Source organism: Microtus oregoni, unplaced genomic scaffold (genome assembly GCF_018167655.1).
Source record: "Microtus oregoni isolate MIOR12 unplaced genomic scaffold, Mior012 000005F_ref0000423, whole genome shotgun sequence".
Lineage (NCBI taxonomy): Eukaryota > Metazoa > Chordata > Mammalia > Rodentia > Cricetidae > Microtus > Microtus oregoni.
This window is the reverse complement of record NW_024543064.1, coordinates 8054243-8069211: the sequence shown is the minus strand read 5'-3', so window position 1 is coordinate 8069211 and position 14969 is coordinate 8054243. Positions and strand designations below refer to the sequence as shown.

The 14969-nt window shown below is 52.6% G+C and overlaps 1 protein-coding gene across 1 annotated transcript in view; it reads left to right on the top strand.

Moving 5' to 3' along the window:
- LOC121448420 (uncharacterized protein C1orf127-like) overlaps nt 1-13728 on the top strand; it is a 31804-nt gene extending 18076 nt beyond the window's left edge. The window contains exons 6-12 of the mRNA XM_041652449.1: nt 3444-3482; nt 5005-5142; nt 5649-5733; nt 6929-7125; nt 7360-7483; nt 12089-12282; nt 12706-13728. Coding sequence (XP_041508383.1) covers nt 3444-3482; nt 5005-5142; nt 5649-5733; nt 6929-7125; nt 7360-7483; nt 12089-12282; nt 12706-13728 — 1800 coding nt within the window. The remainder of the gene's footprint in view (nt 1-3443; nt 3483-5004; nt 5143-5648; nt 5734-6928; nt 7126-7359; nt 7484-12088; nt 12283-12705) is intronic.
- The last annotated feature ends 1241 nt before the right edge of the window (nt 13729-14969 follow it).

The following is a 14969-nucleotide window of genomic DNA, read 5'->3' as shown; positions in this document are numbered from 1 at the left end:
CCACACCCCTGGCCCCTCCCTGATAGATTCCAGGCCAGTTCTCCGCCACTGAGCCAAGTTCCTGCCCCTGCTCTGCGGATGTCGACTGTCTCACCTTTACAGCAGTGTTGGTAGGAAGTGCTGCTTATGATCCCATGCTACAGAGTGGACAAGTGGGCAAAACGTGAGTTGCTAGGGTTCCGTGGCTGGTAGTGTCAGAATGCAGCTAGGAGCCGGAAGTGTAACAGGCCCTGGCCAACCTAGAACAGGCCCCTTCGGTGAGCAGAGACTCAACCTCTGCCTCATCTTGCTAGAAATTTCAGCTTTTAAAGGAGAAACAGGAAATCTGTAGTTGCATGTGAAATTACACTTTAGAGAGTTGACTTCAGCTGGGAAAGTAGTCCGGTGGCAGAGCACTAGTTTAGCCTGCCTCTGCCTCCCGAGTGCTGGGATTACAGGCGTGCTCCACCATGGCCTGGCTGAACTTCTGATTGTCTTGCCTCCATCTCCCAAGTGCTAGGGTTACAAGTGTGATGCCCTTTAACTTTGAAAGGACCATGCCACCAAACAGGATGTTGAAGTTAGAGCTGGGTTTGATGGCTCACACTTGGAATCCAGAACACAGGCAGTTAAGGCAAGGGGACCGTAAGTTTGAAGTCAGCCCTGGCCAGCAAATGGGTAAAGGTGCTTGCTGCTAAACCTGAGCTTGTTTCCTGGGACCCACGTAGTGGAAGGAGAGAACTGACTCCCGCGAGTTGCCCTCTGACCAGCACACATGAACCATGATCCTTGCACATGCACACATCCACACAATAAATAAATAAATAAATAAATAAATAAATAAATACAAACCCAAACAGCTAAAAACCCAAGTGCTCAATGTTGCCTGATGCCACAAGGAAGGAGGAAAGGAGAGGAGAGGAGATGCTTGAAGGGAGGATGGAGAGAAAGACCTACAGATGACAGTAACCATCCATTTGAGAAGCATCCGTGAGAAGCACATGCTGGATGCCAAGCTCTGTGCTGGTGCCGATGATCAGATCTGCACGGACACCAGTCTGCCTCGGGAGGGGCGTTCAGCTCCATTCTCATCTGTCCCGGCCTTTGAAGCAAATGTGCTGAGACAGGGATTGCTGAGCAGAGGCTGGGACCCCAACTCTGTGCCTGCCCCCTGTGATCTTGCCTCTGGAGTTCTCTGCTACCCAACTTTAAGGGGCAGCGCCTGAGGCCAAGGGATGTTTAGGGCCCCTCGTGCTCATGTCAGGCAAGGTGCTATTGTTCCTGAGAGTCACAGGCCTCTTCCTGAAGATCCCCAAACATGGTCATAGTGGGGTGTGGGTTTGACAGTCTGGGGGTGGTCACGTCTCTTTACACTGGCCTGTAATTTTGGGAGCGGCCACCAGGGGACAAGGTTGCCCCTGTCATACAGCATTGGATAGAAACCGGAGCAGAGCAGAGCTAGTGGCCAGTCAAGCGCCAACTTTGTCCTTTTTGACCTGCTCAGGTCCCCAGCATCCTTCCCCAGCATAGGTGTTGGGGCCTGCAGAACAACAGGACCCCCATTTCCCTGGGCAGAGTCGCAGAAAATTGGGTTGTATGGGAGCAAAAGTCTCAGCTGCCACCCTTCTTACCCGCCTCCCGCCCCATCTCCTCTGTTTCTCTCTCACCCATCATAGAACCTCATCACCTCATCGAACTGACTGATTCATTCCTGGTGACTTCTGCAGCCGCTTCCATGGCTGCACCTTGAACTTGCATTAAGTTTTAATTAAAGCCGTTACACCAGCCTTGCCCCTGGCTAAATGCAGCCGCGGGCACAGGGCACATAGATATTTAATACTCTGCCTCTCCCTGCTGATGGCACAGGGTGCCCAAGGGTGTACCCGAGCCATGCCCTGCTTGCAGCGATCTGCGAGCTTGCTTAAGTGTGCCCACAAGCCCTGAGCGGGGAGGCTGCGCAATAACTATTCATTGCCCTGGGTTAAGTGTGCCCAGGGGCACCGGTAAACTCAATGCAGTGATTAGCGATTGCTCCCAGGGAAGACTACCCGAGGTCCTGCTGAATGTCTGCAAGCCCTAAATATAGTCTGCTCGTGGCCATTTAAAGGGCATGGCGCGTTTGGCCTGTGCACGTGGTCCCACGTCCTTTCCCTTCTTTCTACAAAATGGCTCCCTCCACAGAAGAGCGCAGCCTCCAGGGCTGCCTTGTTGCTGTGGGGCTGGGGTGGAGAGACTAGAGGGAGGCTTTGGTGCTGACCTGGGAAATGTTGAATCCCTTTCCGGTCTCCTTTCTCTCTGCTCCCTAAGTGAAGGCAGCACCTCCAAGGTGAGGGAATTACCGGCTCTCACACAACAGGCTCCCAGTGGGCTGTGCTGAGCTCTCTGTGGGGTGCTGAGCTCTCTGAGGCCAGGGGCAGCAGAGCTGAGGCACTGGCAAGATTGAGGGGGTAGGGGCTACCTCAACTCCACCTACTTATCTCCGGGACAGGAAGAATGAATTCTGCACCTGCCGGGGAAAGGGGAGACAACCCTATGTGGGAGAGGTGTCCAGACTCATTAGTCTTTTGAGGCTCAGGGTTCTTAGCTTTTAAGGAATGAGGGGAGGGGGTAGCTGCTCTCTGTTGGTCTATGATTCTGTCCTGTGCCTCAGTATCCCTGCCTATGCTTGCAGCAAAGGCAAAGGGAGTGAGGGTGGGTCGAGGCAATGGGAGGTAAGAGGAGGCTGTGCCATGGCTCAGTAGCTGAAGGCACTTCTGCCCAAGCCTAACAGCTTGCGTTCCATCTCCAGAACCTTCACGGCCGAGGAGAGATGACGCCCCTAAGTTGTCCTTGGACCCCTACATGCACACCGTGACAGATGAATGCCCACAACATACACACTGACATAATAAATACATAAATAATACAATAAAGGAAGTGAAGGCCAAAGCACAGATGGGTGCAGCTGGGGCCCAGGCCGGTCCCTTGCTGGCATCATGAGGTTCAGGTGCAGTGAGGGACCAGCTGTCCGGGTTTGCCTGAGAGCATCCTTATTTTAGCCCGAGATGATTGGGCATCCTAAGCATGGCACTTGGGTGAACACACGCCTCTACCTTTGCTTCTCGGAGTCCACAGGTAAAGGAAAGGCGATAAGAGATGGGTGACTGGGGGCGAGATGAGGCGGGAGGTGTAGGCCTGGGAACCAGCCCACCACAAGCATCAGGGTCATGTGCACACCCAGCCTCTGCCTTGCCAGCTGTGCGCCACACGCTAGCTGCCCTGCTGGCCTGGCCCAGGGCAGCAGCTGAGGCGACATTTCCCTGGGTCTGTTGACACTTGAGTCCCAGAACAGAAATGATTTTCTTGTCTTAATGAGCAAACAGTCGGGCGGCACGACTCTCTCGCTGGACTCCTGCTGCGGTGATTGCAGAAGCGTCACCTCTGCTCACAGTTTGCAGCTGTTGCGTCCTCTCTGTTCCTTGCAGGTCTCTAGGCCCTTGCCTCCAAGGATCGACGGTGGACAGGTAGGTGAGGAAAGGGCATTGTTCTGGAAGGTTCTGCTAGGCCTGGTGCTGGGGAGGCTCTGAGGCAGGAGGTTGCCGCTTCCATGGTCCTTCTGTGGAGAATGTCCGTGGACAGTAGTTTTGTGGGCCTGGGTCATGGCAGAATGGGAACTCCCCCTGGCACCCTCTCACACAGAGGCCTGAAGCTGTCTGGGGAAAAGAATCTGGTGGCACCCTGCTGGGGTAGAAAGCCTCTGGGTCCTGCCATGGTAAGATTCTCTCTGAAAGGTTCCCAGTGGCAGGAGCTGAATCCTTAGCAAGGCCACCCAGTCCTGTGTGGTTCACAGCCGTCCTGTGTGGTTCACAGCTGTCCTGTGTGGTTCACAGTCGTCCTGTGTGGTTCACAGCCGTCCTGTGTGGTTCACAGCCGTCCTCTGTATTTCCCTCACTCCTCTCCTCTTTCCTTTCCCTTCCTCTTCTCCTCTTCTTTAGTTTTGAGGCAGAATATATATATATATTCACTATATAACCCTGACTGGCTGGAATTTTCTATGTAAATCAGGCTGGCCTTGAACTCACAGAGATCCACCTACCTCTGCCTCCAGAGTGTTGGGATTAAAAGTATTTGCTACCACCGTCCAGCTTTTCTTTTCTTTTCTTTTTTTTTTTTTTTTTTTTTTTTTTGGTTTTTCGAGACAGGGTTTCTCTGTGGTTTTGGAGCCTGTCCTGGAACTAGCTCTTGTAGACCAGGCTGGTTTCGAACTCACAGAAATCCGCCTGCCTCTGCCTCCCAAGTGCTGGGATTAAAGGCGTGCGCCACCACCGCCCAGCCAGCTTTTCTTTTTTAATAGTTTGGGCGGGAAGTGGAATCAAACCCAGGGTGTGCTAGGCAATTACTCTACTAACTGAGCTATGCCCCAGTCCCTAGTTTCTATCGTTTGAAGACAAGATTTTACTACATAGCCCAGGCTGTCATTTAAATCATGTAAATCCCCCTGCTTCACACTCGCAAGTGTTAGGAATACAGCCATCACACCATTACACCAGGCACCCACTTTTTCTCCTGGTCTTAGGGGTTTTCACAGTCACCTGGGGAGAGCCTCCCTCACACCCCTTTCAGTCTTTGGAATCCTTGCATCCCATTTGTCTTAGAGTCTTCCCTCAGTCTGGACTGGGCTATGCTTCTTCCTCGAACCTCTCGCGTCACTAGATACCAATCTTTATTCATAGCCCCCATTGATCGTGTCCCATTTCAGGCCACCAGTTACGCTGGCCTGGATGGTACAGAGGCTGAGTGACTGGCCCTGCTCTCGGGGGCCCAGTATGTTTATCTGTGCTCTAAACACCCCTGTAAGAGGTCGGATTCCCTGGAATATAAGAGCATCAGCATGTTTAAGTTGCTGCCGTTCTACCCCTTGGTCAGCTGAGCCTTTCCATGACCTCGTCACTATCTTGAGTCCCACCCCCAAGTACCCATGATCCTTGACCCCAAATGAGCATGTCTCCTGGTCAGCTGGATTGTGACTTTGCCTTATGTCATCAGACCCCGTGGATGCTGTCCCTTCGAGGGGAGCTGGTCGCTTCTCTGGAGGACGCCAGCTTGATGGGATTAGATGTGGACATTGGTGCCACCACGGTCACCGTCCAAAGCCCACGACAAGAACTTCTTCAGAGACAGGAGGTCAGTGGTGGACAGTGGCCAGGCTGGGTTTGAGGGGGTCCCCACAGCCTGGCACACCCCCAGGAGCACTTTGTCATCCCGCAGTGCCAGTTCACGTGTCCACCTGTGAGACTGGACAGATTTAGGCAGGCGGCTTTGAAAATTGGGCCCCATTAGCGTAAAGTGCTCTGCTCGGCAGATGAGGGGCTCCGGCAATCATGTATTCAGCGCGTCCTGATCATGGTGGCAGGATCATAATTGCCATCTCTTTAAATAGCCCAAAGTTGCCGTGTAAGAGAAGACGGCTCACATGACATTTGCTCCGAGCTTGCTTCCTGCTAAAAATATCCTGGCTAAATAATATTTCCTGGTTGTGCTGGAGCAACAGGCCCTGGCCTGGGCCCTGACTCTTGGGGCTTTGTTCAGAGATGAGATGAAAGGGCGGAGTAGAGAGGGTAGGCCCTTAAGGAGGGAGAGTGCCTCTAGAGGAAACAGTGGCCACAGTGGGGACCTCCCTGCTTCCCCAGGTATGGAACACTTCCCTGGAGCTCCTGCCACTCTGGCTGGTGAGCGGTTCCTATGCCTACTCCCTCAAGGCTGCGTGCCCGCTGGGTAAGATATAGGAGTGCCCCTGATGCCCACCTCTGATTTTAGCACTATCTGTCAACTCCTGTTTTCTCCCCTCTGCCAAACACCTTGTCCCCACTGTCCCATTCTGCTGCCTCTCTTCTTAGCGGAGTGTGAAGTGTGACTATGGACATGGGAGCAGTCTGAGCAGCGAGTTAAGTGTGACTGTGAACAGTGCTATCTACTGAGGGCTGCAGATCTGGGATCTGGGAACTTCTGGGGGCCCCAGGCAGGCTCTAGGGTCTGTGGTCATATTCTGCAAGACTTTGAGGCGATACCTCCCCTTCCCATGCACTTCTTCATTGTGAGGAGGCCAGGAATCTGGAAGCATTCTGCTGACCTCCAGGGAATCTGAAGGCTAAAGCTCTCACTGCGCAGTTAGATGGATCAAAGGCTTTGATCTGTGAGGGCAAGTGAGAGATGAGGAACACGGCAGGTTTGATGAGAATTTTATCATGAAGTAAGTCTCAAAATGAGGACTCTGGGGAGTCCAGCGGCTTTGGGGGATGTCCTTGCCAAATCCACACACTCCCGCCCTGTTGGTACTATTTGAAATATCTTTATTTGGAGGCAAATGCTTTTCATTTAGCAACTGCAGAGCCAGCTCAGAACACCTTATGAGAGGGCTGGTACAACAAAGTTCTTGCTAGAGTGTAAACAACTGATACAGGCTGTCTCCTACCAGCAGTTTGCCATGGGAGGGGCGCCAGGCAGGGCCATGAACTGCAGTCTTGGCCTTTGCCAGCCTGCTCCTGGCACTGCTTTTCCAGCAACCTTCTCGAATGGCAGTATTCTCCGAGAGCTAGACAGGGTGGCCCTTTTTTCTTTTCTTTCCTTTCCTTTCCTTTCCTTTCCTTTCCTTTCCTTTCCTTTCCCTTCCCTTCCCTTCCCTTCCCTTTCCCTTCCCTTCCCTTCCCTTCCCTTCCCTTCCCTTCCCTTCCCTTCCCCTTCCTTCCTTCCTTCCTTCCTTCCTTCCTTCCTTTCTCTTCCTTCCTCCCTTTCTCTTCCTTCCTCCCTTTCTCTTCCTTCCTCCCTCCCTCCCTTCCTTCTTTTACTGGGTCATCAAGTTCCAGAGTCCAAGTGAACTGAGTCGTGTGTGGGCTGGCCTTAGGTGTGGCTCTGGCTAAGACCCTGCATCCCTGTAGCTCATTTTCTGGGTCGCGTTTCCTTCTGGTTCCAGTGTCGTCCCAGCCAGGGTCGGAGGTCTCAGTTTACATCCCCAAGCAGAGACTGGGTCTGGTTAGGAGAGGACTCCGTGTGGAAGAGTCCCTGAGCCCCAGGTTCATGCGGGTGCACCAGTCCAACACCTTCACGGTGACCGAGGACAGAGACTTCGTGGTCGTCAGCATCCCAGCCCCGCTGCTGCTCCAGTACCAGGTCAGCATCCTGGTGTTATGGCCTTGCTTCTTCCTCAGAGACCTCTTGAATGGGCTGTTGGTTGAGCCCGAAGTCAGAAATTCAGAGAGCAGGTCTTTGGGGGCTGGCTCTGTGCTGGCCTTACTGTTTATGTCCTAGAGGCTTTGCTTTGTTTAGGAGGTGGCCCCAGCAGGGACAGTCAGAGGACAAGGGATGTATCTCATCACATGGAACCAATGCCTTGCTGTCCCACAGCCATGCCCAGATGCCAGAGAATCCCCAGGGACACAAGCGTTCTACAGGGTGGACCTGAGCCTTGCCTTTGTGGAGATGGTCTCCCCAGTACACTGGAGAGTGGAGAACTTTTTCCAGTGTGTGGGTAAGTGAGGAGCCCTGAAAACACACTTGGTAGTGACAGGTACATGCCACCCATGGTCTCGCTCCCTGCCCTGGCTTCATTCTCCTTTGGCAGTATTCATTCTCTGGACCGAGAGCTCCCACATCTCAGCAACTGAGTGATTCTGTCAAGTGCGCTGCTGGAACTGGAGAGGCCTAGGTCCTGAGTGGTGAAAAGGGAGACAGAGGCGGAAGTGCATCAGCTTCCCAGCTCAGCCTCGACAGTGTGTGTATGTGTGTGCATGTGTATGTGTATGTGTGTTTTTGTGTAGGTGTGTGTGTGTGCATGTGTATGTGTGTGTGTATGCACATGGATATGGGAGCCAAAGGATAATGTCCAGTGTCTACCTTACTCGTTCAACAGTCTCTCACTGGCCCTCGAGCCTACCTTGACAGCTGCTCTGACCAGCTAGCAAACGTTAAGGATCCTCTGTCTCTGTCCCCCTAGTACTAGAATTACAGGTGCACAGGACTTTAAGAACATTTACGTTTTTTGTTTTTGTTTGCTTGTTTTTTTTTTTTTCAATTTTATGTGCCTAAGTGTTTTTCCTGCATGTTTTTTCCTGGTGCACAGGGAGTTGCTCTGGTCCCACGGAACTGGAATCACAGACAGTTGTGAGCCGCTGTGTGGGTGCTGGGAATTGAACCCAGGTCCTCTGGAAGAGCAGTCAGCGCTTTTAACCACTGACCCATCTCTCTGGCTCCACGGCCTTTTTATTTTTATTTCTCAAACAAGGGATCTAGATATCTGATCTCAGATCATTCTTACTCTGCTGTGGTAAACGCCTTACTGATTGATCTTTCTTTTTATTTTTTAATTAATTACTTAATTTTGTTTTTTTGAGATGGAGTTTCTCTGTATAACAGCTCTGGCTGTCCTGGAACTCACTCTGTAGACCAGGCTGGCTTTGAACTAACTCACAGAGATCCGCCTGTCTCTGCCTCCCAAGTGCTGGGATTAAAGGCGTGCGCTGCCACTGCCCTGTTTGTTTCTAATTTTGAGACCAGGTCTTAGTGTGTAGCCTTGGCTGGTGTTAAATTCCCTCAGCCTACCAGGTGCTTGGTTTGCAGGCATGTACCACTTCTCTGAGTGTTGTCTCAGGTTTTGTTTTGTTTGAGACAATCAGAGACTCATTTAGCCCAGGCTGGCCTTGAACTCACTACACAGTCAAAGATCACATTGAATTTCTGGCCCTTCTGCCTCCAGGCCTCAAGAGCTGAGGTTACAGGAAGCGGCCACTCTGGTAAGTTTATGAAGTACTGGGGATCAACCCAGGCTTCCTGAACTAGGCAACCACTCTGCCCACTGGGCTACATCCCTAGTTCCCACCTCGGCTTTTCTTTCCAATCTGGAACCTAAGGATCCTAGAGCCTGTCACAACGCTGCATTAGACGCAGAGAGAACCTGGTACAGGATGTCCCATTTCCATTTTGGTGTGTCCCACCGTCTCTGTGTTAGCTCCAGTGCTTCAGGTCGGCCAGTGCCTCAACTGCTTGGCAGCGAGCCCGAGCCTCTGCACTGTGTCCTTCATCTGAGGCAAGTTGCCCTATAAACACCGTGCAAGCTCCCGCGTGAGGGATGCCACCGCCCTGTCTTGAAGGGGCTTTCGGTGAATGCTGGACAACCAGACAACCTGGTATTCACACATGCAAAACCACCAGGAGCAAAACCCATTCAGATCCAGCACGAGGAAATACACATAATTCACAAATGATGTCAATCACTTTCATCTCAGGACTTCCTAACTGTCCTCAATAGAAGACAGACGGGAAGGAGATTGAACTCAGATGTTAATAGTGCAAGAATGCCCCGTTACCAGGATATGATGTCTCGGTGCTGCATAAAAATGTAATTATATTCAGAACTATATTTAAAGATTAAAAGGGGGACTGCCTACCACATCTAGCCCCAAACTCAGAAACAAAGACAAAGGCGGGATGGGTTGGGGGGTGGGGCGTGAGGACGGGGTCGAGTTCTAACCGGCTGCTAAAAATGGAAATATTTCTCGAAAGTTTTTACATGTTTCGGCTGCTTTTGTTTTAGCAGTTTCCTGCGGCACTGATATTGATTTTGGAAGGGGGGGGGGGGGTTGGAACTCTACCGGGCCAGGATTCAGCAGGCACTGGCTATGGGAGAGAGAGCAGGGAGGGAGCAGAGGCCACCGGATGGGGTCTCTCCAGTAGCCTGTAAGGGGAGATAGGAGGCGTCTCTGGAGCCTTGTGGAGGGCAGGTGGACCCAGGAGGAGGTGCCAGCGATGAGATGGACTTTGTTATAGCCTCGGAAGGGTAGGTAGGTTGTTCACAGGGAGATAATGAATAAAATACGAAAATAGCAACAGCAATAAAAACATTTTAGGAGGATTTTTTTTTCTCCCTCCCTGGAAAGATTTACACGGGGAAAGAATGTTCCCTTTCTGGTTTTATTAATTTCATATCAGCAGCCGGAATGAATCTCTCCCCTCCCTGGTCCCCAGTGCACCTCCTCTGTACCTCCTTGCAGTTTCCAGAGCTTTCTGTTCTTTTTATAGTCTCTGCTCTTCGCTCCTGCCTTTCCCTGCAGTCTAGAAGCCTGGGTGGAGATCAGGGGCTGCGGCTCATACAGTTTTCCTTCTTCAGCTTTTGCTTTTAGCAACCACTTACTTACAAGTGCCGGTTAGACCCGATTTTCACCAGGAATTTTTACAAAACGTCTTTCCTCTGTCAATCCGTGACTCGTGAGTCAGACTCTGAATGGGTCGCCTACGTGCCTGCAGTTCTGGGACTTTTCTTTTAGACTTTGGTTCATTTCAGTTTTTGCGGGTGGGTGTTTTGCCCGCACGTGTGTCTGTATGCCATGTTTATGCCTGGTGCCCTCTGAGTCAGAGGAGGGCATCAGCTCTCCATGAAGTAGAGTTACAGGTGGTTGTGACAGATCATGTGGGCTCTGGGAACTGAACCCAGGTCCTCTGAAAGAGCAACAGGTGCTCTTAACCACCAAGCCATGTCTTCAGCCTCAGGATACAGATTTTTAAAAATCTCCCTCTCCCTTACAAAATGAAAACCAAACCCAAAGGGTGTTCAAGAGCATCCTAACAGTTTCAGGTGGCAGCTTCTGAGAACAATGGAGTAAGCAGGGTGCCCACCCCTGAAAAGAAAAGTCAATGGCAGTGGGGGTGTGGCCATGGCAGTGGGGGTGTAGCCGTGGCAGTGAGGGGTGCCTTCATCTTCCAAAGACTGGGTGAAGGTTAGCAAAATGGCTCAGCAGGTAAAGGTGCTTGCTGCCCAGCCTGCTAGCCTGAGTTCGATCTCCAGGACCCACGTGACAAAAGGGAAGAAGTGACCTCTGACCTCTACATGTGCAGAGTGGCATGTGTAGTTTCCCTGTGATAAAACATCTCAAGACGTGAGTGAGAGGAGCTGGGTGGAAATGCTGGTGGGGTCAGGTAAGAAGCACAAACCAGTGAGGGTAAGGGCATCCAGGACCCAGGGGAAGGGGGGGCAAAGCAGCAGTGGGGTTTAGGATAAGAAGGAGTGGCAGGCAGTTCAGGCAGCAGGAGTCACCAGATTCCCCACAAAGAGACAGGCCTGACTTCTCCTGGGGACGCATCTGAGAGGGTTCTGCCTTGTAAGGAGGTAGACCTCGGTGGCCAAGTCTGTCCATTGTTCTGTGTGAAGCTGGTGATAGGAAGTGTTCTCTGGATCTGGGCATGGTGCCTCATGCCTGCGTTTGCAGAGCTTGAGGGGCTGAACAGGAGGAAGGCTGAGTTCGAGAACAGCCTAGGCTACTTATGGGAAGCCTATCTCAGATATAACCACACAACGACATCCCTACAAACCCTCACCGTTTTAACCCACCTTGCAGCCTGCCCCAAGGATACTAAATGGTTGTACCGGACCTGTGGATGAGAAGTGTTGGGAGAATGCCACCAGCACCTGGTCCCCAGAGGCCAGGGATGCTGCTGACCATCTTAAAATGTACAAGATGCCTCCACCCCCCAACATGGTACAGCATGGTTTGGTCTAGGATATCAGCAGTGCTTGGCTGGCTAACCTGAGGATGGTCAGGCAGGCAACATTACCCATTTCTGATTGATTTCTGGGGTTGGACCGATCAATGTATTAAACCTCAAAATAGGAGATGGCTCTCCGATGAAGCCAGCTGGTAGCATCCAGGCTGGGCAGTGAATGGAGTCAGGAGATCTCTGCAGAAACCTGGGTTTATGTGTTTTAAGTTCATTAGTCTCTGTTCACTGAAACAGAGTCTCAGATCCAGACCAGCCAGGACCTTGCTCTCTAGTCAAGGATGAACTTGAACTTCTGATCCCTTTGCCAACACCTTCTGACTTGCTGGGGTTACCGGTGTGAACCACAGTACTTGGCTTATATCATTCTGGAGGCTGAACTCAGGGACTTGTGATGTTAAGCAAGCATTCCGCCAACTTAGCTGCATTTCTAGCACAGATAATTTAATTTCAAAGCTCTGTGAGATTCAGACATGAGGACAGCTCCTAAGCCAGGGCTGGGCACTGACCACCAGGCTTCTCTTCTTTGGGGAACGGATCAATGCTTCCCTAGGGGGAAGGCTGACTTCTGCTTTCCACTTGGAAGGGTCAAGAGAAGACTCACTTGTCTCAACAGCCACACCGAGGGCGACTCTACCCACCCTGTCCCCTGGATGGGAGACCGTTTCAGCGGAAGTGCCGCCGCCTGCTGCCTCTCCCCACTTCCAGATCCCGCGAGTGGCTGCTCAGGATGAGCCCCTTCGGCGTTTTGTGCACCATTCTGCTAAAGAAACCACCGAGGCAAATCCACAGCCGTGTGCTCTGCATGCTGTTCCCTACCCAAGGGTCTGGTCCCCACGAGGCGGGGATGGCTTTAATTGGGCCTAAGCCCTTTCTCTCACTACCCTTTATTCACGGATAGCTACACTTTGACAACCCCTGGTCACATTTCTTCCTCAAACTCAGAATGTTTCCCAGGGAAAGCAGGGACCTAACATGCTCCACCTCGGGGCAGGGCCCTTGCATCTGTCCTGCTTGGCTCACATTGAAGAAGGTAGCGGTAGAAACAGCTGCTGTATTCACAAGGGGGTTGAAAACTGAGGCAGGCACACTCCCAACAGTGGAGGTGGGGGTCCTGGAGGCAGGCCTAGAAGCTCAGCCTGAGGTTCACAGGGTTTCTAGGGCCATACGCTTTTATTTCTGATGCTTTTCCTCTCTGTGCAGCTGGAACCAGCAGCACCGTTCTTGCAAACGGCTCCACCGGAAGGAGGAAGCTGGATGTCCACTGCCTTCTCTTCCACCAGTGCAAGCCAAGAGCATCGTGGTCCTCAGACTCCTCCAGAAAAGGCAGACTTAATTCCACATCTCTGGGCTCCAGCTACACTCTCCTCAGAGCACACGGAAGCTTCTCAGGCTGGCCCCAGACCTTCACAGGCGGTCTTCCTGTCTCACGCTTCCATGACCACACATTTGTCTTCAGAAGTCCCCTCTCCTCTGTGGCCTTCTTGGCGATCTGATGGGCCCCAAACGCTGCTGGGTTCTGAACCATCTGTTCTCCTAACCAAAGTTCCAAGAGTCATGATGACTGAGCAGGACTCTGCCCAGCCGTCAGGCAGTCCCTTCCCACTGGCACAATTGTCAAGGGAGACTGTGAAATCAACAGAGTCCATGGATCCCACTCCAAGGGAGCCTGCCCACATCGGCGAGGAATTTCCACCATGGACAAGGCCCTTCAGGAGCCGCCTCGATGAAGAGGGGTTGATTTTCCACCATGCTCCCAGAAGGCCGCAGGAGATACTACCAATAAGCAAGGCTGAGGAGCCACTACAGAATGAGCAAGATCCATCTGGAGAAGGGGTCAGAGGGTACCTGGATCTTTCAACCTCAGAACCAAGGCAGGGCACAGAAGGGCTGGGACTCATTGTCTTGCCAGGGACTGATGTCAGATTCACTATCCAAAGAGGGAGACAGCCAGATGCCAGTGCCCACTTGGGGACCTCCAGTTCAGAGCTCCCTGGGAGGCACAGTGTGGGCTCAGCAGATCCTCAGATAGTACTTCCCCGGGACCTTCTGACTGCCACCTCTGAGAAGCCTGCAACCCCTTCTGAAGGTGCAGACAGTACCCTACAGCTTGAGTCAGTGCCTATATGGCCTGAGGCCTGGCCATCCACATACAGCCAGCCCCCTACTTCCACACACCCAAAGCCTTCTGGCTCCCCCAGAAAACAGATTGCTCTGCCCCAGTGAGGCTGGATTCCCCCTCCCTGATGGTCAGGAGTTGATGGAGGCCAGGTTGGCCCCAACCCCTGAGAGCCATCATCTTCCTGAGCTTTAGCGCATGTGTGTGGGGGGTGCTCAAGAGGCCCCTGTGCTGAGCCTTTCTAGAGACTTCAGCAGTGAGTCAGAGTGTCCAGGGAGGGGAGGCACAAAGGGAAGGGAGGACACGGTTTGGTATGTTCCTACTTCCCTTCAGAAGGCGGCTGCAACAGGACCAGAGCCCCCGGCCTCCCTGAGCTGGCCCAGCTGTACTTCACATCTCACTATTAAATCTGGGAAGGCATCTGGGCAGCGTGCAGGCCTATCGCCAGGCCCACCCGTGTCTAGGGCTCTGGCCCCAGTGTCTCCTCTTTAGCTATGTAACCTTAGCAGGGCACTAACCTTCCTGAGCCTTAGTTTCCTCATCAAGGGAGGGGAAATGATACTCGTTCCTCCCCGGTGGGGTTATTGAAGGAGGTGAACAAGAATCACATAAAGCCTTGGGTACCGAGCCCCGAGCAAGCATGCTGGAATCCCCGGGGAGGGAGGATAGAGTGTCAGCACAAACTATGGTTTCTATGGCAGCAGCTGGTACCCTTCTGGCTTGGACAGACCCATTGACCTGCAGTGACCCAGAGCTCCCAAACTCAGTGGCCCAGGAGCCCAGCTGTGGCCTGGGCCGGAACCCCACTCCGTGCTTCCCTGCGAGGGCAATGCCTCACCCGCTCCAGGCCGACTGTGGCTGGAAGTGGGGTTTGAAACGCAGCCAAGAAGAGGAGGCTGGGCGGCCGTGCCCGCCCAGAACGCGAACTAAATAAATAAATAAATAATCAGGGTTGTCTTGGCTGATAAACGGTCCCTACCTCGAAGATGACTTCTCCCCCTTGCGTGCCCCCCTCCTTCCTCTTTCTCCGGGCAGATCCATCCCAGGCAAAAGCTTAATAGCCCCATTTAAGGCTTTTCCTTTTCACCACGGAATTGAGCTGCTCCTGCCATTACGGGGTTTTCAGCTTCTCTCTGAAATCAAATTACTGACTCCATTTAATTTTTTAAAAGCTCGGATGATTTCCCTTCTTGAATCCGAACCGTGACTCCAAGGCCAGCCCCCTCCCCTGCCCCCAACGAGGCGTGCCCCCTGTGGGTAACTGCTGCCCAGGGATGGTGGCCCCCGTGCCAAGGCAAGTCTGACACCTACAGGGGGAAGCCAATAGAAGGCAGCCTGGGTCCCACAT